The sequence below is a fragment of the Phyllostomus discolor genome, chromosome 13 (genome assembly GCF_004126475.2).
Source record: "Phyllostomus discolor isolate MPI-MPIP mPhyDis1 chromosome 13, mPhyDis1.pri.v3, whole genome shotgun sequence".
Classification (NCBI taxonomy): domain Eukaryota; kingdom Metazoa; phylum Chordata; class Mammalia; order Chiroptera; family Phyllostomidae; genus Phyllostomus; species Phyllostomus discolor.
The window spans coordinates 62,209,616-62,233,669 of record NC_040915.2 but is presented as its reverse complement, the minus strand read 5'-3'; the positions used below and the strand labels follow the sequence as shown (position 1 = coordinate 62,233,669).

Here is a 24,054-nt window from a genome sequence, read left to right as displayed (position 1 = left end):
GGGAGAGAGCTGGAGAGAGAGAGCTCCCAAGAGTCCCCATTCACGTCACTTTCCCCATTGTCTTGTACTGACACAGTTGCCATGGGGCAGCAACTAAATAGTAGTATTGGCTGTTTCTCAGCATTTACTACATGCCAGATTCTGGACTGTGTGTCTGCATATATTATTTCACCTAAATTACACAAAACCCTTGAAGCAGGGCTTACTCATTTCATCAATGAGGTAACTAAGCCTCAACAAATAGTATGGCCCTTGGCTGAGACCATGTATGACCTTTCGGTATGAGAACAGAAACCTAAACTAGGCCCACTCAATGTCTTTGGACTAGACCTCTTGTCTGTGCTATGTCCAGGGCAGTGTGGCCCATGTGCCTGTTCTCAAGGGCTTCAGGAACAGCTCTGCTGTAACTACCATAGACTTAGAACCAGCATTTCTACAAATGGGCCTTTGCCAACACTAGTTTGTCTGATAGAAGCCCTGTGAAAGCTCAGAGCAGGTGGGCAGCTCCCTCCCCTAGTGATTCAATTGCTAGTAGAAGCTCCATCTTTAGCTGCTTTGTGGACTCCCCACTATGCTGTAAACCCTTCAGGTGTAGGGTGTCTGCCTTGCTGACAGCACCTAGAATAGATCCTGGCACCCTGGCAGTGGCTTGTCAATGAAAGGATGAGTATCTCAGTGGCCTCAGGTCTTCCTTCCACCTTTTCACTGGAATCACTGTGCACGCCCTCCACCTTGAAGAGTCACAGTGGGAGCCTGCATAATAACATGTCTAGCTTATCATTTCCCAGGTGACAACACGAATCCCGTGTATGAAGAACACTAGGGAAACTTTGGCCAAACACTGACTTCTGCCTTGAGAGTCCAAGGGAGGGATTCAGGGAAGAGGGGCCAGAAACCAGGGTAGTAAGGAAGGGAAGTTCCTGGCCACATACAGGTACACCAGGCCTTGCGGGAGCACATCCCAAGGTGCCACTTCCCCCATCTAGCATCCTCTGCTGTGAGGCAGATGTCCTTCTGACCTCCACGTTGGTTGTAACATATTCTTACGTCAACCTATTCATCGTACCAGTCACTCCAGTGTTCTGGGGACATCATTCCTGCCCTCATAGCATGTTGTGACACGGGACTAATGAGACTTGGGAAGATGGGGGGAGAGGCCCTGCTCAGAAGGATTGAGACAGCAGGGACAGAGATTTCCCTAGGTCTGCTGTGCTGGTCCCTCCCTTGTTCTTAGAAACACTGTTAGCAGCCTCGTGGCAACCTCCAACCACATAGGGCTGATGGCTGCAGATAAGAGCAGTGAAAGCACATTCTGGTTTCAGCATCTGATTCCCAAAGAGTGTCTGGGGCTCTTGAAGTGATTTAAAAGCCTTAAGTTAGCAATTTGAGTGTCTTAGCTTTAGTTTAACAAACACCACTTATTCTGCACCAGACATGTAGTAGGTATTTTCTAATTGGTTATTCGTTCACTTTCATCTCCAGCTATAGATATACAGGAGGCTATAAACATCTAGGGAAAATACAAAACTGCTGCAGAGTCATCTAATAGACATCAGACAGAAAAGGGAGGGTGGCAGTGGAGAGCTGGCATTGGCACTCTGGGGCCCTTGCCCAGGGCCCTTTCTGCTCTCAGAGCCAGGAGAGCCAACACACAGCTCACCCACTGGTGGGCAGTATCTATCACTTGTCTGCTCACAGCTGTTTGTTGTACTTTTCTCTGCTTTGTCTAGAGCCACATCCATCAATCCACCTATGGCAAGAGCTTAGCTATCATGACTGAGGCCCAGCTCTCTACAGCTGTCATCGAGAACCCTGAGATGCTTAAGTACCAACGGAGGCAGCAACAGCAGCAGCTGGACCAGAAGAGTGCTGTGGCCAGAGAGACGGGATCAGCTGCCTCAGTCACTGGTGTCGTCAATGGGGAGAGTCTAGAAGACATCAGGAAGGTGAGAGCTTGGCCCAAGGGCACTGAGAACACAGCACATGCCAGGGACAGGGCATGGGCAACAGGCAGACTGGATAGGGCACAGACACAAGTGGTCAGGAGGCGGGTGTGTGCTGGGCCTGGTGTAGGTAGGACCCAGGGGTGAGCCAGCTTGGGCCCACTTGGCCCATTATCTCCAACTGCATGAGGTAGCAGTGGGGATTAAGCCACCTTTATCAAAGGCCTTTTTGCCCAAGGAGCTCTAGAGGAGTTCATTTCTTATAGGAAGTTGGCCTTTCTAGGAAATTCTGTATACAACAGCTCCTTGAATAATGTCATTTTGTCATTACAATGTTGATGAGAAAATAAAAAATTGATTCCTGGCTGGCCCACTCTGTGTGGTGTTTGCATGCTCTCCCCATGTTTTCTCTCACACCCCAAAGATGTGCAAGTTAGGCTTACTGCCAGGGGTGTGCCCTGAGCTGGGGAAATAGGCTCTGGCCACCCATGACCCTGAACTGCAATAAGTAGGTTGGAAACTAATCATCTTACTTGCTTTTATTAATCTTTCTTACATGTATGTTATAGCTTACATATATTTCAGTGTTTAATATTAGAAGTATTTCAGGTCTCTATTTAATTTGGTGATGTTTTCATGACCAGAAATATGTCATGTCGTAGGAGCTTAACTCTTGTTTATATCAATTAGCCTATGGTGAAATTGGTTCCTTATATGTTGTCCCGCCTACAATCACAGTTTCCAAGACCCTATCGATGACATTAAGTGAGAATTTACTGAACTGAGAACATTGGGTTTCAGTCTCTGCCCTTTGGAGACATCTGTGGGTCCCCCTTCATCTGGAGGTCCACGTCTCACTGAGGGGTAGAAGGTAGAGAGGGGCAGGAAGGTTAGAATTGCCTAGAGAGCTTAAACCATCTTCAGGAGTTTGTGAAGGGTAATGAACATCTCCAGGTGGTTCAGATACAATGTGTGACTTGGAACCCTTGGTTACGAGCCTTTAATGGAAGAAATTTTGCAAACCATAGCTTAGAAAACAATAGTGTGGCTTGTGGGTGTAAGTCTCATCTGTTAGTTCCCTCATTGATGCCCATGGCTGCTCACTTTCCCCTGGAACCTGGCCAGGCCTGCAGTACTGGTGATGGAGAGGAAGGGGCTGGAGCTGGTTCACCTGGGAGCGTTCTGCCCTTTCTCGTTTACTGTGCAAGAAGTGGGGCGCGCACCCTGATAGAAACATTTGCTCTTTGATTAGGTGGCTTAGTTTAGTTGGACCAGAAGTCTATAGAAAGGGAAGCTAAAAATTTTCTTAGAGGCATTATTTTTTGATATTTGGAGATAGTTGGCATAAACTTTTCCATTCATTTATGTCACTCTGCTTTGCCAGAATCTTTTGAAGAAACAAGTTGAGACTCGGACAGCAGATGGTCGGAGAAGAATCACTCCTCTCTGCATAGCACAGCTGGACACCGGGTACTCATTCATTCACCAAGCTTTCCTTCACCTTGTCTGAGAGGCCTTCCTCTCGCCTTTCACCAGTTTGCACTGTCATAATCAGGGTCTTCGCAGGCTCTTGGGCAGATCTGACCTATAGAAAATGGAAATAAGGGAGTTAATCCCAGCTTCCCATCAGCCTCAAAGTCCAGTGTTCCACACAGAGCCCTTACTCGGACTTACTTCATGCTGAAGGTGGGCTAGAAGGATCCTGTGACAGGCCAGCAGGCAAGGGCACCTTAACAGCACCATCAGGTCTACTCAGCCATCCCTGCTTCATTCTTGATGGGGCATTGGAAGACACCAGGGAGAGAAATTGGACTGATTTTGTTTCTATTTCTTTTTTCCTTTTATACCCTTCTCTTTTTTCTATTGTGAAAGGAATATATATATATACCTTGTTGAAAATAGTAGAATCCCTCCCTGACTGATGTGGCCCACTGGGTTGGACATCATCCCACAAAGTGAAAGGTCACTGGTTCAATTCCCAGTCAGGGCACATCCCTGGGTTGCAGGCCAGGTCCCTGATTGGGGGCGGGGGAGGGGGGGGTGAGAGAGGCACCTGCTTGCAGTTTCTCTTGCACGTTGATGTTTCTCTCCCTGTCTTTCTCCTTCCCTTCCCCTTTCTCTAAAAATAAATAAATAAACTTATATTTGTTTTTTATTTTATTTATTTATTTTCAGAGAGGGGAAGGGAGGGAGAAAGAGACCCAGCCTGCAACCCAGGCATGTGCCCGGACTGGAAATCGAACCAGGGACCCTTTGGTTTGCAGGCCAGCGCTCAATCCACTGAGCCACACCAGCCAGAGCCATTTTGGGTTTTTTAAAGAAAATAGTAGAAGTCCAAAGATGGGCATAAACATTATCCATCACTCAGTTTTTCAGGTATAGTCACCGTTAACATTTTGGTATCTCTATCTCCATTCTTTTTTCCCCACTTGTTCCTTCATCCGGACCTTCCACTCATTTTAATAAGCAGTCTCCAGAAGCCCTGGCTTGCTGACTGTGCAGATTCCCAGCCTGTGGATGCACCATGATTTACTTAACCAGCCCCTTACTGTAGACTTGTAGTTTTTGATTGTAAACAAATCTCTGAGCACACCTGTGACTGTTACTTCAGACTACATCCCAGAAGTGGAATTGCTGGGTGCAGAGTGGGGCTCTGAGGCACATTTACCTGAGGGCACCAAGAGAGGGAAGCTCACCATTTGCTGTGTTTGAGCGTCTGTAGTGAGGCTCACTTTGTATGTGTCATTCTCCCCAAAACGATGTATATTGACTCACTGATAAAGGCCTATGTGAAAGAAAGAGATTGCCCCCTGTCAAGGTGATTCACTCTGGTTTTATACTCGTGCAGTGGACCTGCTTGGGGCACCCACGCACAGTAGGTCTAATTGATCTCCTGGTGTGAGGTGTTTGGGCACTGAGTCTGTAGAGGGTGGAGACCTGACTGGTACAGCCAGTACCAGTTTCCTGACTCCTCCCAGAGAGTAATTTTCCTTTGAGAAGAGTTTCCCACTGTGAACCTATAGGGTAATGCCGCCTGCCTACCTTTTATTAAAACCAAGTGACACCAAGTATGTGACTGTACTTTGAAAACTACAAGACTTGTAGGAGGGAGTGAGAGTCATGAGGTGGGAGGTGGTGGAGGTAGTGGCCGCAGCGGCACTTTTGTTCTGTGGCTGCATCCCTGCAGGCCTCACATAGCGAGGAAGCAGAGGGAGCAGATGGCTGTCTGCCTGAACTTGAGCCAGCTTCCTGCCATAGGGCTCCTTTTCTGCCACCAGAACTTCATTCTCTTGGTCTTCAGGGCTTTTTTGCCCTCTTGATACCAATGTTAAAGCAAGTAGTAACAGAATAAGTAATTATTAGCTTAGCTGATTAAGAAAGAAAAGAAAAGCACAAATGTTTAAAGTAGAAATAAGTGGGAAATAATTATAGATAAAGAATAAATCAAAAGCATGAAAGTCTTTGCTGAACTCTGTGCCAATAAATTTGAAAGTGAATGATTTTTGAGGAAAATAAAATCAAACTGAAGAAATCTGTACAGATGAATTATTGCAGAAGAAATAGAAGACACTGTCAAAGAGTTAACCTACCAAAACCCACCAGACTAAGAAAGCTTCACAGGGAAATCCTAACAGACTTTTAAGGAACAGAGCATTCTTTCTTTTTTTTTTTTTTTTTTTTTTAAGATTTTATTTGTTTTATTTTTAGACAGAGGGGAAGGGAAAGAGAAAGAGAGGGAAAGAAACATCAATGTGTGGTTGCCTCTCACGTTTCCACTGGGGACCTGGCCCGCAAGTCAGGCACGTGCCTCGACTGGGAATTGAACCAGAGACCCTGCTGTTCGCAGTCCACTGAGCCACACCAGCCAGAGCCAGAACATTCTAATACAATTGAAAATATTCTAGTGTGTAGAAAACAGTTAAAGCCTACATAATCTTTGTCTTTGAAATGAACACAATATTTACATCAAAACTTGGTAGAGACAGAACGCAATAAATTCCTGATCAATTTCATTTCTGAATGTCAATGCAGAATCCTAAATAAATAGTAGTAAACAGAACCTCCCAGTGTTAAAAGGTTAATGCACTATGACCAAATAAAGTTTAATTTAGGAAAGCAAAGTGGTTCAAATTTCGGGAAACTTAATTTACTTCTACATGTCAGTAAACCCAAAAAAAATTACGTGATCATTTCTATAGATGCTATAAAGGCATTTGTATTAAACTCAACATCATTCTTATTTAAAGTTTATTAAATGGGAATAGACAAATGCTTAATAAACTATCTTAATTCAAATTAAATTTAAAAACTAAGCCAATGTCTACTCTTGTGACTGTAATTTACCATTGTTCTAAAGGTCCTTGTTCAGTCAAGAGAAAGAATAAATTGGAAAGGATATGGAAAGTCTTATTATTTAAAGTTGATATGCTCTGTAAGAGCATCAGCTGGAAAAACTGCCATGTGCCATAAAAGAAGAAAGTAAGAGGACTGTGTATCACCAACATGAGTTCAAGTAGCTTCACCTACTCTGAGAAGAGATAAAGGAAGAAATCAGTTTCACAAATGCAGTACCTGACGGTAACAAGAAATATAGAAGATCTTTGTGAAGAAAAATGTTTAAACCCTAGTGAGAGGCCTAAAAAGAAATTCAAAGAAGTTATGTATATGACTTCTATGTACATACAAGTCATCTTATATAACTATAAGGAAATGTATAATGTTTTTTAGCTGGGATGACTCAACATCATAAAGATGACAGGTTTCTCTCAACTGCAAATATAACATGAGCCATACAAATAAACACAGGAGTTTTCTGAATCAGAGGATCAGATTCTGAATTTAAGTGGGAAAATAAATAGGGATAGCTAAAATATTTTTGAAAAAGATTAATTAGGAAGACTAGTCCCACCAGAAATTAAAAGTTAGAATAATTTAAACAGGTGCTGACATATGAACAGACAGAACATTGGGGTACAATAGAAAAATAAGAAATCGGTTCCGATATTTGTGAAAATATTAAGGGCAATATTTTGCATCCTTGATGAATCGTAACCTAACTCAATAAATGGGAGTCAGGACTATTTGCTACTCTAGAAACAAAATTGAAGCCCTTCCTTACCTAAAATTCTGAACAGCTCAGAGATTTGTTTTTAATGTTAAACTTTTTTGTTGTTTAAATTTTTAGAAGAGTCCATAGAAGAATATTTTTATAATCTCTGAGGTAAAAACTCTTTGCTCTAATTGACACAAAATTTGGGCCACACAAATAACTTTTGTGGTCTATTTCTTTGCAAAATAACTTTTTGTTTGCAAAGAAAATTACATGATAAAGAATCAACATAGAATATTCTGGAGAAAATATTTGGTGCTCATATAAGGAATTCTTTTATAAATGAACAGTCTTCAAATCAGTAATAAAGACCAAAACCCAGGTAGACCTGCAGGTAAAGGATATATACAAATATTTCACAAAAAAGAAAATCAGATGTTTCTATATAAAAAAGTTTCAATCTTACATCAAATTAATTGCAAATTAAAACTGTAGGAAGGTACTATTTTTCATCTCTCAGTTGTCAAGTATCAAGAAATTTGATAAAATTCTTGACGAGGGTGTGGGGTTATAGACACTCATACAGAGGTGGTGATTTTAAACCTTTAAGGGGGGCACTTTAAAACTATTTGTCACAAATCATTAATGAACATTTCACTGGCTGCTGCAATCCCACTTTTAGGAATTTATCTTACATAAAATGTGAAGCAACAAGTGTAATGACAATTACAATAATGTGCATCTTCGAGCAGGTGCTATGTGTTCTGAGCATTTGCTCCACTAACAATTTTAGTCCTGACAGTAACCTCATGGGGAAGGTCCTGTCATTTTCTGTTCTGCAGATAGGAACCTAAAGCACAGAATGGTTGACGAGCCCAAGGGCCCCCCCGCCCCCCCCCCCCCCCCCCCCCAGAGCTGGTGCATGGCAGAGGAGCAAAACTTGGCTGGTCTGGCCCAGGGCCGTCAGTCTTAACACTGCAGCACCTTACCTCCTGTCGGAGCAGTGTCTATCACTGAAAAGGCTGGGACACAGCCCAGCCCAGTTATTCCTCAGTAAAGACTGGTTAGGTGAATTATGGTACATCCATGTAGCCCATAATGAAAGCAAGGCCCACTCTGTCTGCTGTATTTTGTTAGTTCTAAGGCTCGTGTTTGCACGTTTTAACACCTCTGAGATCAGGGTACATCTCATAACTGGTGACAGCTGACGATTATATTTGGTAACAGTTTTTTCTCAATGATACATAAAGTATCAATTCACCTTAGATTAATTTAAACAGAGTATGTGGAATGATTTAGTTCTGTATTCTTACAAATTTTCTTCCATAAAAATAAATCACCTTTGGATCCAGAAAAAAGTTACTTAGAAATGTATAAAGTACTTGACGTGGAATCCAATCTCCGAGTTTGACTTGGTTCCTCTCGGCCGCAGGGACTTCTCCACGGCGTTCTTTAACAGCATCCCACTCTCAGGCTCCCTGCCGGGCACCATGCTCTCCTCTCATAGCAGTCCACAGCTCCTGCCCCTGGACTCCACTACCCCCAACTCCTTCGGCGCCTCGAAGCCTCCCACAGAACCTGTGGCAGCAGCCGGCACCAGGCCTGCGGGCAATTCTGTCAATAAGGACAGGTGAGTGGGGGCCAGGCTTGCTTCTGTCCCTGGGGGAAGTTCAGGTTTAGACACATTCCAGGGACACTTCATGGCCCCTTCAATAAAAAAAGAAAGAAGAGAGATACTGTCTTTTAGATGAGGGCCTGCTCGGTAGGGACACCTTAATCAGATTTGTCTCTGATGCACAGGACTGTGAGACCTTGAAGTCTGGGTGGAAGATGCATTCCCAGGATTCAGTTACTAAGTATAGAAACCAGCCAGGCACACATCACCTTCCACAGGATCAGCCCCACCTTCTGGCAGCTCTACACTGGAGGTAGCGTGGGCTCCACTGCAGCATTGGCAGCATCTCGACGCCAGTCATCTCAGTCAGGGTGCTCATGTGCTGGGGCACAGAGTCCCCTTACATTCTCAGAATTATGTTTGCTCTGGGAGCTCGTGTCTTCACCAGCCATTTCCCAGAAACCAAATGAGAAGTCAGGAAGAACCAAAGGAGCATGACCAAGAGCCAGGAGCCATTTGCCCAGGACCTGCTCTGGGCTACACATTGTCCCAGGGCCCAGACATCTACAGGGGGTTGACTGGTGGGTCCTTGTACCTGGAGAGTGTATAGGCTGGTGTAGAAAAAGGCAAACACAGAGGTAGGGATGGCTTCTGGGGTCTCCTGGGTAAAATGGCTAGCCATCCAAAGTAGGGGGGCGGGGTGCAGGGATTTTTGGTCTCAGGAAGGCTTATTAGAGGGTGCCCTACTTAGGGCCCATATAGGCCACCCAGGGGGAGGGGTTGGGGACACCAGCAAGAGTAGAAACCCAAGGCCCTGAGGAGTGACAGTAAAGGGGGAGAAAGCTCGGCTTCTGTGCTGAATCAGGTATCCCAGGCTTTTCCTTAGAGTGGGACTCCAAAGGCTCTGGACTTCCACCTCAGGAGAGTCACTCCAGGAGGCATTGGTGCCTGCAGGTAGCTGCCACCCTAGCACACAAAACTGCCACTGTTCAAGTGACGCTCCATTGGTGTGGATAGATCTTATGTTATTGTAGCCTCCTACTCCTGGGCTCTGCTGTCATGGCCATGGGGGCACGCACCAGTTGTCAGGTGTCACGTGTCCAAGAAAAGTGTGAGGGTAGAGGGGAAGAGGGGAATATGGAGCAGCTATACAGTTAGGAAGTAAAGCTTCTGGGGAGGAAGTGCGTCTAAAGAAGGACAGAAAGTTCCTGATCTGCGAAATGTTTCAGCAGTTCGTCTTGCAGTTCCCTGGAGAGGAGGAGAAGGCTGTCAGGAGACCTGCCAGGTGTCTTATATGGGGTCCAGGCAGGTGGATTTGGTCATTAGGAAGCCAGTGGTTTTGGGACCCTTTGTGAGGGATGCACTTGTACACAGGGAAGCCGGCAGGCTCATGCCTGGGCTCTCCTTTCCCAGGAGTAGAAGGCAAGGGCTATGGGGTGAACACTCGGAGGAGAGTATGAAGAATGTGTAGTTGTCACATGGAGATGGGATGGGCCACCCAGTCTGGAGGTCAAAGGCCAGGAAAAGTCAGTGGCTTCAGGTCCCCAGGTGGGGCTTCTCTCATCGGACCCATTGTCGAAGTGGGAAAAGGTGGTGGTTGGAGTGTTTTAGGGTGCTGTATTCAAGTCGTGGAGATGAGGCCAGATGGTGAGAAAAAAGAGTTCTAAGATCCACTTTCTGGGCCTCATGCTGCCCCAGAAGCTCTCAGAAAAATGCAGTGGGACAAATGTGAGTGTATTTTCTTATGACCTTCTCTGATAGCCTAACTTCCAGAATTTTAATACATGAAAATTTTTTTAAATAATTAGGAATAATAGATTATATCTTGAAATTTTTATGTTTATAGAAGTTTGATATTTGTGCCCCTTTGACTTGGCTCCACATAATGCAAATCCCAGACTCCCAAATCCTTGGTGAATTGTGCTTGACGTGCTCTCCTGCCTTCTTTCCCCTACCCCAGCATGAACGCTACCTCGTCTCCTGCTGCATCATCCCCCTCTGTGTTGACAACCCCATCCAAGATCGAACCCATGAAAGCGTTGGACTCCCGGTTCACGGAGCGGTCCAAAGCCACACCTGGTGCTCCCGCCTTGACCTGTGTGACTCCGACAGCTGTAGAAAAGTAGGTGGTGGCTGTGTGGGGCTCCAAGAGACTGGGGAGAGTGCAGTCTCAGGCCAGCAGTACAATGTTGTCACTCCTACCGAGCAGCTGGCTCCCTGGATGGGGGAGCAGACTCCAGTCTCTCTGTACTTGGGAGCCCCTGCTTCAAGGAGAAAGGAGCAGCTGCTTCAAGTGGGAAGGTTGATGGAAGGAACCATGGGGATGGACAGAGCAGGCACAAGGTTAACGAATGAGGACAAAGCATGACAGCTGGTCAGTGTGGGGAATGTGCTGAAAATAAATGTTTGAATGGAGCTCCGAGTTTGCCCAGAAGAGGAGCTGGAGATGATTTGAGAGGTGTGAAGGCTTTGATACTGTTGCATTGTGGTTGAGCTCTTGTTATTTGCCCTCTCTCTGCACTTCCCTTAGCACACAGCAGCCAAATCATGTGGGACTGTATATCCACAGACCTGCCCTCACATGGGTTGGGGATCAGTTTAACAAAACCTATGTTCTCTAGAAATCACCAAGCCAAGAAAGGACCAGAGAAGGTGATTCTGGTCTAGTTAACGCCCACAGCCATTTGGCAAAGCAAGTGTAAATCAGCCCTGCCAAGTATTTTCTCTGACTCCAGGGGGTACAGCTCTCCCACCAATAAAGCACTGCCTAAGATGCATTCAATCCAAAGTAACAAAACACAATAAAAAACAGTGAGTGTGTTATGCACATATGTCAGGAGACAACAAACAAGTAGTTTAGACTTCTATAAACCTCTGATCATAAAATTATCAGATGAAAACTATCAAATAAATGTTTAAAATAATCAGTGACATGAACTATTAAACAGAAAATGTGAGGAAAAATTAATATACTTTCCCATATATAAAAATTAACTTAAAATGGGTCAAAGAACTAAATGAACGAGCCGAAATTTTAAAACTCTTAGAAGGAAACATAGATGTAAGTCTGTGTGGCCTTGAGTTAGGCAACACTCTTCAGGTGTCATCTCATACAACTAGAGAAAAAATAAGAGTTCAGTGACAGTGTCTTTGACCCAGGGGTTCTCTCATGTCCAGAGATGTTTATGGCAGCATTATAATAGAATGCATTTACCAAACTTCCTTAAAAGACAAGTGTTGAAGAAATAAGCTATTGATTATGAACCTCAGTAATATTTATGAAGACTGAAGAACTATAGGAAAATAGTTCAAATGGAGTGTTACTTGAAAAAGGATATAGTTGTATTAAAATATAATTATAAAATAAATTTAATCAGAAATGAAAGAGTTCAAATTATCACCAATTTTACAAAAATAAGAAAGAGGAAGGTATTTAATTGTATACCAATAAGTTAGATAACTTAGGTAAAATGGATAAATTTCTTGAAAGACATAAACTACCAAAACTGACTCAAGAAGAAATGACAATATGAATTGACCTATAACAAGTGAAGACTTTGACTTAGTAATCAGAACAACTACCCACAAAGAAAAGTGCAGGTGGCTTTATTCTTTATCCTACCAATCATTTAAATAATTAATACCAGTTCTTCACAAACTCTTCCAAAAAATAGGAGAAGTCAAAACATTTTCTAACTCATTCTGTGAGGCCAGTATCATCTATATACCAAAAGCACACAAAGATACCACAAGAAAAGAAGACTGTAAACCAGTATCTCTTAGGAATATGGACACAAAAGTCCTCAAAAATATGGCAACATATAAAAAAAAGCATACACAGTGACCAAGTAGGATTGATCTCAGAAATGCAAAATTGGTTCAACATGTGAAAACCAACTCATGTAATAGATGATCACTAGGGAAAAAATACACGACATGCTCAGAGTCCAGTACCTATTCATGATTTAAAAAAAAAACAACTCAGTGAAGAAGGAATAGAAGGCTACTTTCCCTAATCTGATAAAGGGCACTTGGAAAAACCCATAACTAGCACACACTTAAGGGTAAAAGACTGAATGCCTTTCCCCTAAGGTCACCAACAAGACAAGGATGTCTGCTCTCCCCACTTCTGTGCAACATCATACTAGAGTTTCTAGACCAAATGGCTTAAGCAAGGTTGTGAGATCCAAGGTCAATACATAAAAATCACTTCTATTTCTATATACTTGTGAAGAATAGTCCAAAAATGAAGATAAGACAAAAATTCTATTTATAACAGCATGAAAGAGAATAAAATACTTAGGAATAAATTTAACAAACGAGCCCTGACTTGTGTGGCTCTCAGTGGATTGGGCATTGTCCTACAAACTGAGAGGTCACCAGTTCAATTCCTGGTCAAGGTACATGGCCGGCCGAGCTGCGGGCCAGGTCCTTGGTTGGCGGCATGCAGGGGTCAACCAATGGATGTTTCTCTTGCATATAGTGTTTCCCTCCGTCTCTTTCTCCCTCCCTTCCCTTCTCTCTAAAAAGATAAGTAAAATCTGTTTTTAAAAAATTTAACGAAAGAGTTAAAATGTAAGTATAAAACTTAGATTCTGGACACTGTAGTGAAAGAACACATTTCAATACATTGTTGAAAAACATTAAAGGAGGCCAGATTAAATGGATAGACATTTCATGTTTATGGACTTGAAGACTTAATATTGTTACGACGGTGACTCCCCAAATTGACCTACAGATTTATCATAATGCTTTCAGAATTCCAACTGTCTTCTTTTTAATTTTTTTTTTCATTTTTCATTTTTTTATTTTTAGAGGAGAGGTAGAGAAACATCAGTCTGCTAGAAATGCACAAGAGATACATTGACCTGTTGCCTCTTGTGTGCCCCCAGCTGGGGACCTGGCCCACAACCTAGACATGTGCCCTGACTGAGAATTGAACCAGCCACCTTTTGGTTCACTGGCCAGCACTCAGTCCACTGAGCCACATCAGCCAGGGCTTCTTATTTTTTTAGAAGTTGGAAAGTTAATCCCAAAATTCATATGGAAATTCAAGGCCCCCAAAATAGCCAAACAGTCTTGGGGAGAAAGAAAAGTTGAGGGACTCTCGCTTCCTGATTTCAAACCTAACTACAAAGCAATAATAATCATGACATTGTGGTTTTAGCCCAAGCATAGACATGAAGTCAAAAGAATAGAAGTAAGAGTCTAGAAATAAAGCAATATGTGTTTGTTAGCTCTAGGTTTTTTCTGGATATTACTTATCAAATTGAGGCAGTTCTACTCTATTCCTAGTTTGCAAAGAATTGTTATCACGTGTAGATGCTTGGTTTTGGCATAGACACTTTTTCTGCATCTATTTATCAATTACAAAGCTTTTCTTCTTTCACCTGTCAATGTGATAGATTACAGTAATCAGTTTTGAATGTTGAACGAGTATGCATACCTAGAATAAATCTCATTTCATCATTGTGTATTATTCTTTTTTGTACATTGTTGGGTTCAGTTTGCTAGTATTTTGTTGATTTTGTATTTATGTCCATGAAAGGTATTGATCTGTAGTTTTTTTCTTGTCTGTGTTTGTGCAGGTTGAAAGAGCAGAACCTTGTGAAAGAGCTGAGGCCCCGGGACCTGCTGGAAAGCAGCAGTGACAGCGATGAGAAGGTTCCTGTGGCCAAGCCCTCTTCACTCTCCAAGCGAAAGCTAGAGCTTGAAGCGGAGACAGTGGAGAAGAAGAAGAAAGGGCGACCTCGGAAGGACTCTCGACTCATGACCATGTCTCTGTCTGTACAGGTGAGGCCAGCAGGCCTGTGCCACTTTCCCTAGCCCACCTGTTGAGCTCAGCATTGGAGCTTGCATGTGCCCAAGTGGGAGAAGGGAGGCCCTGCACACCACAGTGTGCCTCATCAGTGTGGGAGCAGCTGGGTTTAGACATGCGCTCCCCTGGAGGTAGCATGGAGGCCACGCCCCCCCTCAGACCTGCACTCAACCCACCCCAAGCTCTTGAGCAGCTCCCTGGTGTCAGCTACCTCATCTGTCAAGTGGGATCGCTGGAGCATTCATCTGCACTGTTGTCCTCCCAGAGTGGGTGGAAATGCTTGGGGAGCTGACCTGGCTTCACCTTTACCTCTAGTTGACTCACCTTTACCTGACACTGTCCTACAGTGCTGGGGAGGGGCTTAAGGACATTTCTGCTATTGCAGTCCCCAGCTGTTCTGACCGCAGAAAAGGACACTGTGTGTTTGTCTGTACCAGCGCCTGCACTGAAGCTGCCCATGCCGGGCCCCCAGAGAGCATTCACGCTCCAGGTGAGCAGGCTGCCTGCCTCTCCCTCACAAGTGTTTTCTCTCTCACTCTGTCCCCACTTCTCCCCTGAGCCCCAATGTAAACCCTGAGTTGTCATAGACAGGGCTGTTTCCCAGTGGCTCTCCATCACCTTCTGGGGGATGTTGTAGTCAGCAGGGTAGCCACCAGGCTTATTAGCAAGATTGCTAGCCTGTTCTCCAGGACTCCCCTTGCTCTCCTCACCCCCGCCTGCATGCTTCTTTCTCCTCTTTGTCCTCACAGTCCCTGCTGCCATCTGCTGGGTACCCAGCTCCATCTCAGGTGTCCCTTCTCCTGGAAGCCTCCTTAGCACTCCATACTTGGTCCCGGGCAGCCTGGAGGCAGGGAGCACAACCCCTCTCCCAAACTCCTCCGGTTTTCCCAGTGCATTTCACCACTGAGTGCTGTTTGGGACTGTTCTTGGTTTCCATATGGCCCTCTGCCTCAGGTCACCCACTCGTGCAGCTACAATAAGTACAAAGCATTCAGCCATTCTGCCTGGTTTTCCATGCAGACTAGCAGTTACCTCCCCAGATACAAAAAATGAGGCTAAACTGATGCGGAGCCAGGCACTGAACCAAGAGCTTCTACGCATGCTCTTTTGAGCACACTCCTATGAGGTCGGTTTCAGATGAGCAGACAGAGCCTTACTACCAAAGGAACTAGAGGGGACTTTGGATTTCCTAGACTTTTCTTTCAGACACCGGCTCACACTTTGTGAGTGCCAAGCACTGTGATCTTTGAAGGCCTTTAGCTAGGAAGCAAAAGACCCATGTCTCACTCGCAGCACCCAACTGGCTGTGGTCCTCACTTGCAGTGTGCTCGTGGACAAGTCACATACCTTCTCTGCAGGCTCCCTTGGGAGAGGACGTGGTGGGGTCAGGAGGCTCTGGGGTCTTCAGCCCAGGCACCAGTTGTCTGCTCTGCTACATGGATGACCAGGCACAAACCAGCTCCCAATCTTCTCCCTGTCCTGGCAGGCCATACATTTAGCCCTCCAGTCCCCCATCCTATTCCTGCCCTCACCACCACCCTTCTGTTGGCCAGTCAGCTCTATCTGTCTCTTACGTCTTACCCCTGCCTCAGGGCCCAGGGCTATGGGCCTCTAACACCTCCCCTGTCCCATGACCCAAGTCTGGTGGGCCCACCATTAAACCTGAAAAGAACATCGTGTTTGCTTTCCTCCCTTCAGGTGAGCTCCGACCCCTCCATGTACATTGAGGTGGAGAATGAAGTGACAGCAGTGGGGGGAGTGAAGCTGAGCCGCTTGAAGTGTAACCGGGAAGGGAAGGAGTGGGAGACAGTGCTCACCAGCCGCATCCTCACTGCTGCCGGTAGCTGGTAAGGGCGAGGGTCTTCCCCCAGCACAGCATTTCTTGTAAAGCAAGCACCGTGTGTTGCGCATTTGCTGTCTGAAGGGATGAACTGCCCCCAGGTGCTAGCTCCTATGGACACTTGCGCCAGACCTCGCTCTGGGCTGAGTGCATGCATCTGCCATCTCAGTCACTGCGACAGCTAGTGAAGTTGGCATCGTTACCTCCATGGCACAGGAGGGGAAGCTGAGTTCTAGCGGCTCACCCACACCAGGATTTTTGACCCAGGTGTTCCAATTGCCTCGTCTGCCCAGAATTCTGAAGTCTCAGGTCCCAGGGTAGCTCTGCCTGGCTCTGACTTGGGGTGGTTCTTTCCCTGGATCCCAGATTTTTATCCAAGGAGGTCAGGATAGATTTCTGACTGCCCCCGAGTCCTCATCCCAGCCCTTTTGAGATTATGCAGTGTGAGGGGAGACCTTAATTCAGTGCTAGCCACCCAGTGTCTTCCCATGGGCGTCTAGGCCGCCACCCTGTGGAGCTGCACCTGTGTGCATCTCCTCCACCCCAGCTGCAAAGGCTTTCTGAGCACACAGTTGGTGCCCCCTTTGGAGACATGCTCCGTCGTGCCCTTGCTTTTTGGGCAGAGGCCTTCTCGGGACTAGTTTGGCTAGTTGTAGCCAGGAGACTGTCAAGTGGGAGCTCTGTGGCCTCATATGACAATTGAGATGTGCTTCCTGGGTCACCACCAGTGCAGTGGTCCTCTGAAGCCCCATCCCCCCAGGACAGCATTAGGGTCAGCTCAGAAAAGCTTGAATAGCCCAGTGAGGGAGGAGAATGTAGTCTCTAAGGAGAGGTCTCAGGTTCCATCAGCCCTGCTGCCCCACCCTGCCCCCGTCCCACTGGCAAGCCCTGTCCCCACCTCTCCTGCTGCACCCACTCAGGCTCAGGTCCATGTAGAGGGAGGGCTCTGCATCTTGGGATCCTACCTCTGCCACAGCACCCAATCGTCATGACACCTATCCACACTCTGCCTTCTCAGTGACGTGGTATGTGTCGCCTGTGAAAAGAGGATGCTGTCAGTGTTCTCTGCCTGCGGTCGCCGCCTCCTTCCTCCCATCCTCCTGTCGTCCCCAATCTCCACGTTGCATTGCACAGGCTTCTACGTCATGGCACTCACTGCTGCAGCCACATTATCTGTCTGGTGAGAAACCGGCCTCGGGCGAGGTGGGCTCTGGCAGGGCAAGAGAAGGCTGTGGGGGTTCCTCTTTGTTGCAGCAACAGGGGAGGCAGCCGAGGAGGCCACCTGACGAACATGCCCTTAGGGTCCTGCTAGCATGGGGGTGTTAACAGTTGAAGAGATCCCAAGCAGTTGGACAGTGGACACTGCTTGTGATAGCGACTGTGTGTGTGCGTGTGTGTGTGTGCGCGCGCGTGCGTGCACGTACACGCACGCTGGGGGCAGATGTGCAAGCAGAAGTGGACCAGGATTCCTACCCCTGCTGCCACTCTTATAGGAGCGAACCACATGACAAAACACAGTGCCTACCTGCATGTGCCAGAGTCCTTATGTGGGATTCATTAGAAATGGGATCTCAGCCGCCACAGTGTGGCCACACTTCTCCCAAAGTTGGTACAGCATTGGTGGCAAACCCCACAGCTCTGTTGCCTGAACCCTCTGCTGTAGACTTAGTGGAAGAAGTAAAGTGGCTCATAGAGAGCAGAAGCCACTTGTGGCCCAGAGCTCCTCTCAGGAGGCCAGAGCAAGGTGTGCCCTAAAGACCATGGAGGAGGGGTCTGTGCAGCGAGGCGCACTCTGATGCATTCACCCAGATTGGAGGGTAAGCTCTTCCTTTTCTCCTTCCTAGGGATGTTCACAGACAGGTGGTTGTGGTAAAGGAAGAATCTCTACACTCCATCCTGGCAGGTAATCAGCAGTGCTCGGTCCCTGGTCCCCTAGGGAGGGAGGGGCACAGGGCAGCTTGAGTCCTAGGCCCCACTCAACCTACAGAGAGCCAGAGCCAGTCCCTGGGCCCAGCCCAAGGTATTCAGTGTGACAGGGTGTCATGATTATGTTGCAGGGAGATGCACCTTCTCTAAGACACATTTTTTTTGGCTCCTTGAGAGTTAACAAAGAACCCGGTGGGTGGCAGAGAAAGCAGCACTCTCAGAGAAGAGATTCCCTGGTTGCCAAGGCAGCCATTTTGGGGACTGGGAGCCATGGTTAGACCTCTCCTTCGGTGCATGTGCCAGCACTTGCCGATCAGAATGCACCCAGAACCTATTCTTGTGGTGTCTCTGCAGGAAGTGATATGACGGTGTCACAGATCTTGCTCACACAGCATGGCATCCCAGTAATGAACCTGTCTGATGGAAAGGCGTACTGCTTTAATCCGTCACTTTCTACATGGTAAGCAAGCCCCTGTTCCCCAGCCCAGCCCCCAGGGAGAGTGTCCGTCTCAGCTGGAGCCCAGAGCAGTGAACAAAGGCTTCTGGTTCTGGTGGTCAGGCCTGGCTGGCTTGACTTCTGAAAGTTGGAGAAGTCAACTTTCTACCCTGTTCCTGGAGTGGAAGCTACAGTGACAGCTTTGATGTGCTCTGTCTGCTGGAGGAGACAGAGCTCAAACCCGCCTATATAGGCCCTACTGTCACTGTGAGAGGCTGGTGGCCCACAGCTTCTCTGCTGTCAGCACCATGCACAGGGACCTTTCCTTTGTCTGCATCTTCTCTGAGTTAACTTTGTTTGGAGTAGACATCTGAAAAATGTTATGGTTGTAAATATATATATTTCCAGCCTGGCTTCCTTAGCCATTTGCGTCAGTTTCACAATAGCTTCACCAGCACATGTCAGTTTTTGAAGGCAAGTGGCATTTCCAGCTTAGGAACTAGTAAGATTGCACCATCGCCACACATGACGGTCTGTGCCTTTCTTCTCCCCATTTTGGAATTTGGAGCCCCTTCCTCTCCCCCCCCCCCCCCCCTTTTTTTTTTTTTTTTTTTTTTTTTGCCCTGGCTGCTGTGGCTCAGTAGATTGAGTGCCAGCCTGGGAACCAAAAAGTCACAGGTTCGATTTCTGGACACGGCACATGCCTGCATTGCTGGCCAGGTGAGAGGCAACCACACATTGATATTCTCTCCCTCTTTCTCCTTCCTTTCTCCTCTCTCTAAAAACAAATCAAATCTTTTTTAAAAAATTGTTTTTAATTCTCACCTGAGGATATGTTTATTGACTTTAGAGAGAGAGGAAGGCAGGGAGACAGAGAAAGAGAAACATCTATTGGTTGTCTTCCATACATGCCCCGACCAGGAATCAAACCCTTTTGATGTACGGGAAGATGCTCCAACCAACTGAGCCACCCAGCCAGGGCTGGAGCCCTTTTCTGGGATTTGTAAAAGCCCTTCATACAGCAGCAAGAGATAAGGGGACAGTAACCTACAAAGGAGTTCCCATCAGACTGTCAGCTGATTTCTCCAAAGAGACCTTACAGGCAAGAAGGGGCTGGAAAGAAGTATTCCAAGTCATGAAAGACAAGGACCTACATCCCAGATTGCTCTATCCAGCAAAGCTCTCATTTAGAATGGAAGGGCAGATCAAGTGCTTTTCAGATAAGGTCAAGTTAAAGGAGTTCATCATCACCAAGCCCTTATTTTATGAAATGCTAAAGGGACTTATCTAAGAAAAGGAGATAAAGAAAAGACATGTATAGTAAAAGGACAGCAAACTCACAAATATTAACAACCACACCTAAAGCAAAACCAAAAGAAACTAAGTAAACAATTAGAACAGGAACAGAACCACAGAAATGGACGGCACATGGAGGGTTAACAGCAGGAGGGTGGGAGGAGGAGAGAGGGGGAAAAGGTATAGAGAAGAAGTAGCATAGAATGTAGGTTGAAAATAGATAGGGGGAGGGCAAGAATAGTACGGGAAATGTAGAAACTAAAGAACTCATAAGTATGACACATGGACATGAACTAAAGGGGGAAATGTGGGTGGGAGGGGGGTACAGGGTGGAGGGGAGAGAAGGGGGGAAATGGGACAACTGTAATAGCATAATCAATAAAATATATTAAAAAAATAAAAATAAAAAAATAAAAAAGCCCTTCATACATCACCGATCTTAACCCAGACATGTAAACTATGTACATTGTGTACCAGCCACTCTGAGAAATTCTTCTTTCGCCTGCACCTTTGGTCCTTCAAACCCAAGTCTTCTAGCACTTTTCTGTTCGGAGTTGCCAGACACAAGTTTATCCCACACTGAGATCTCTTTCCTGAATTAAAAAATACAAATCAACCTCCAAACTCCCCACTGCCTGCTTATCCATCTTGTGAAGTGTTATGTGTTGTATGATTACTGTAACGACGGAAACAAGCCCGGTATTTGAGAAAGGAAATGTCAACCCTTTGTATTGTGCACATGTTTACAAAGGTGCCTGGCTATTTTAAAATTGTGAAGAGTGCTTTACAAAGATGTGAAGGGTCTCGAGAAGGTGAAGAGCTGACTTCCTCAGAAGTTGTGGAAGCACAGGAAGGCTGGAGCTCTGGCACTCCTCGAAGCTTCCTTGTGGGCGTTTCAGGCACACTTCACACATAGGCCTCCTGACCCCAGGAACCAAGACCACAGGGCTGAAGTGTTTGCCACAAAACCCTTGTCAGTGACCTTCACTGTCGTTCTGGTAGCAGGTCATGTGGTGCTTGCTTCTTGGGGGCCTCACTGCCAGCCTGCTCTGCTGGACCTCCTGGTCTTTCTGAGCTCAGCTTCTGCTTTTGCCTCCCCAGGAACCTGGTTTCTGACAAGCAGGACTCCCTGGCCCAGTGTGCGGACTTCAGGAGCAGCCTGCCTCCCCAGGACGCCATGCTGTGCTCGGGACCCTTAGCCATAGTCCAGGGCCGTGCCTCCACGTAGGTGACCCAAGTGCTGGAAGAGGTGGCTGGGTCATGCAAGTCCCACCCAGACCAGCTCTCTGATTGCTCTTCCCTGTGCCCAGCTGCTGCCCGGCACAGGCAGGCTGTAGGTGTCACGAGTTTTGGGCCCACATTGGATAATATCTCAGGGTGCTGGGATGCAAGCTCTGTTACTTCGGGGCCCAGGTGGCAGACTGAGGTGCTATGGGTCATGAACACCAGTGTATTTTTTGGGGGATCTGGGCATCTGGCCTGTCACCTCAAGAATCTAAATAGCAGGTGCAGAGTGGGGTACACCTGGGATACCAAAGTATTCAAGAGGTCCACAACTGGGACATAGGGATGGGTGGGCCAGTATGGAGTGATATCTACCCCCCTGCTGGCTTCTTGGTGTTGTCCTGGGGTGCACAGTGGCAGCCTCCTGCTCCACATAGTACCCACTGCCTCATGATATGTTTCTGCAGTTCAGGGAGGCAGGCAGCCCGGCTTTTCTCCGTGCCTCACGTGGTGCAACAGGAGACTACCCTGGCCTACCTAGAGAACCAGGTCGCAGCGGCCCTCACCCTGCAATCCAGCCACGAGTATCGCCATTGGCTCCTCCTCTACGCGAGGTACCTTGTGAATGAAGGTGAGGTTCCCAGTAGCCCCTCCATTCTCCTGAGCCCAGCTCACAATCCCTGTCCCAATACAACCCTCCTCAACCCCGTGAATTGGTATGGGTGCAGTGGCCTAGGGCTCCCCCTCCTCCGGGTCTGCCATGGTCATCCCAGAGGCCCTGGCCTCCAGCTCTCCCATCAGAATGGTGGTCTCCCAACCTCCCCACCTCCTATCCTGAGTTGGATCAGGGCAGCTCAGCAAGCATCCAGCCCCACTACGAGCAGCTCCCCGAGGGTCAGGAGGATTAGCAGCAGGAAGGGGCAAGGGCAGAGGATATGTGGAAAGACAAACAAATGTGATGCTTAGACTTCTGCTCTCCCTCACACCCTTGGAGCCTCAATGGTCAGTGAGCCGGGCACCCCAGAGCAGGGTGTCTTCTTGCAGCATCCAATGCTCTTGCATTCCTCTTTCTTTCCTGAGCTCCCTTGTGCCCTGAAAGGACCATCCTGCTGTCCAGCACCTGCCCATGTCCCTCTAGCCTACCTTTCCCTGTCAGGGCTCTCAGCACCTGTGTCCCCTTCCCAGTGTACCCTCACCCACACTGTCCCTGTTGTTCAGCAAAGGCAAGATGTGTTGCAGGGGGTGGTCGTCCTATTCTTACAGTGACTTCCAAAGCCTCTCAACTCTCTGGTAGGCAAGCATGGAGTCTGCCTTACCAGCCTTCCTTGCCTTTGAACTTGGCCTCCAGGGCTGTGACCTGGGGATTGGCCCTCTCAAACTTCTCTCTGTGTCACCATGCAGGTTACCAAGCAGCCTCCCTCTCAGCCTCTTCTGGCCTTGCTTTGCTTTTGACAGCACCCTTTCCATTTCGTTTATGATTTGGGGGTGGCAGGGGGAATGAAGTATAGAAAAAAAAGAAAAAAACATGTCAAACCTCTACAAATGTCACTGCCAGAATGCATATTTTATGTTGCCTCTGGTGCAACTAGGTGTATATACACACCTTACAATATATGATATATATACATTCCTGATGACAACAAACATGGCTGACCAACTCAAAGCCCCAAGTCCTTCCCCAGCAAACTCCAATGACGAGTTTGACATGTACTCTTCCCTCCCAGTGTGTGGTCACCCGGCACATTTGATCACTGGCATCTCTAAACACCCAATCTTCCCAGGTCCTCTCGTCTTTTCTAGGATGCTCCAGTAACTTCTGGGCTTCACACCCCACTCTGCTGGGGAAATCCCTCCTCTGGCTCCTCTCTGGTTTGCTTCATCCTAGGTGTTGGTCAGGACTCGCCCTGCTGCCCTGCGTAAAGTCACTGCCCCTCTGGGGCTTGCACCCATTCGTGCGATTGCTTCTACTGCTTGCTCCTCTTCCTCTCTCACGTGCCTGTTCCACGGTCCGTACATAAGTCACCTCTCGCTGTCCCTTGCTTCCTCATTATAAAAGGAACACTCAGGTTTTAAAGGGAGACCCCACTCCTGAAATTCCTCAGATTCCAGCTTCATCCTCTTTATTTCCACCCTCATCTTTGGGTGATTTCATCCATTCCCTGTGGCCTCAGCTGCCCCCAGTGCCAACAGCCCCCATCTACCCCCACCCTGAGCTGCCTCTAGCATTTCTGGCATTCTACTTGGTTACGCCCATAACCCTTGAGTTGACAGGCCCGTGCCTGCTTCTCCTGTCTCCTCTGCTCAGTCACCACCTCCTCAGTCAATATTCATACCCTTGCCATCTACTACCACCTGACCCTGCTGATCTCTCAACCTGGCTGCCAAGATGTCTTCTCTCAAACCAATCTGACTGACCCTCTCCCCTCCTCCTACAATCTTCCACATTTTCCCATAACCTTGGGGTGTTCATCTTGGAGTTAGCCATATCTCATTTTTTCTCATCGGCCCAGTGCACAGAGGGGCCACCGCATGCCTTGTCGAGCAAGTAGGTGAGTAAGAACCTGTCATCATGAGTCTCGGTGCCCCAAACTGAGACATGCAAGAGGCATCTGCCCTTCATAGGCAACAAAATAAGCATTTGTTCATTCTGTTTTGATATACACAACATAGCATATTCTTGGTTTTTTATTTCTTTTTGTAATGTGTTCCTATTTCTGTTTTGTTTTGTTTTGTTTTTGTTCTTTTGTTTTTTCTGTAATTAGGGTTTGAATACCGACTCCGAGAAATATGCAAGGACTTACTGGGTCCGGTTCACTACTCCACTGGAAGCCAGTGGGAGTCAACGGTAGTGGTAGGTGCTTCTTTCATTCTTGCCACAAGAATTCTCTTGCAAAGTGAAGGTGGAG

At 46.9% G+C, this 24,054-nt stretch overlaps 1 protein-coding gene across 1 annotated transcript in view; it reads left to right on the top strand.

The window, feature by feature from the left end:
- Window positions 1-24,054, top strand: part of LOC114509180 (protein HIRA) — a 76,671-nt gene that overhangs the window by 38,959 nt on the left and 13,658 nt on the right. Inside the window, 13 exon segments of the mRNA XM_028527352.2 lie at window positions 1,731-1,946; window positions 3,328-3,413; window positions 8,426-8,623; window positions 10,569-10,730; window positions 14,197-14,401; window positions 14,812-14,916; window positions 16,125-16,273; window positions 17,285-17,446; window positions 18,111-18,169; window positions 18,547-18,652; window positions 21,026-21,148; window positions 21,616-21,779; window positions 23,911-23,999. Coding sequence (XP_028383153.1) covers window positions 1,731-1,946; window positions 3,328-3,413; window positions 8,426-8,623; window positions 10,569-10,730; window positions 14,197-14,401; window positions 14,812-14,916; window positions 16,125-16,273; window positions 17,285-17,446; window positions 18,111-18,169; window positions 18,547-18,652; window positions 21,026-21,148; window positions 21,616-21,779; window positions 23,911-23,999 — 1,824 coding nt within the window.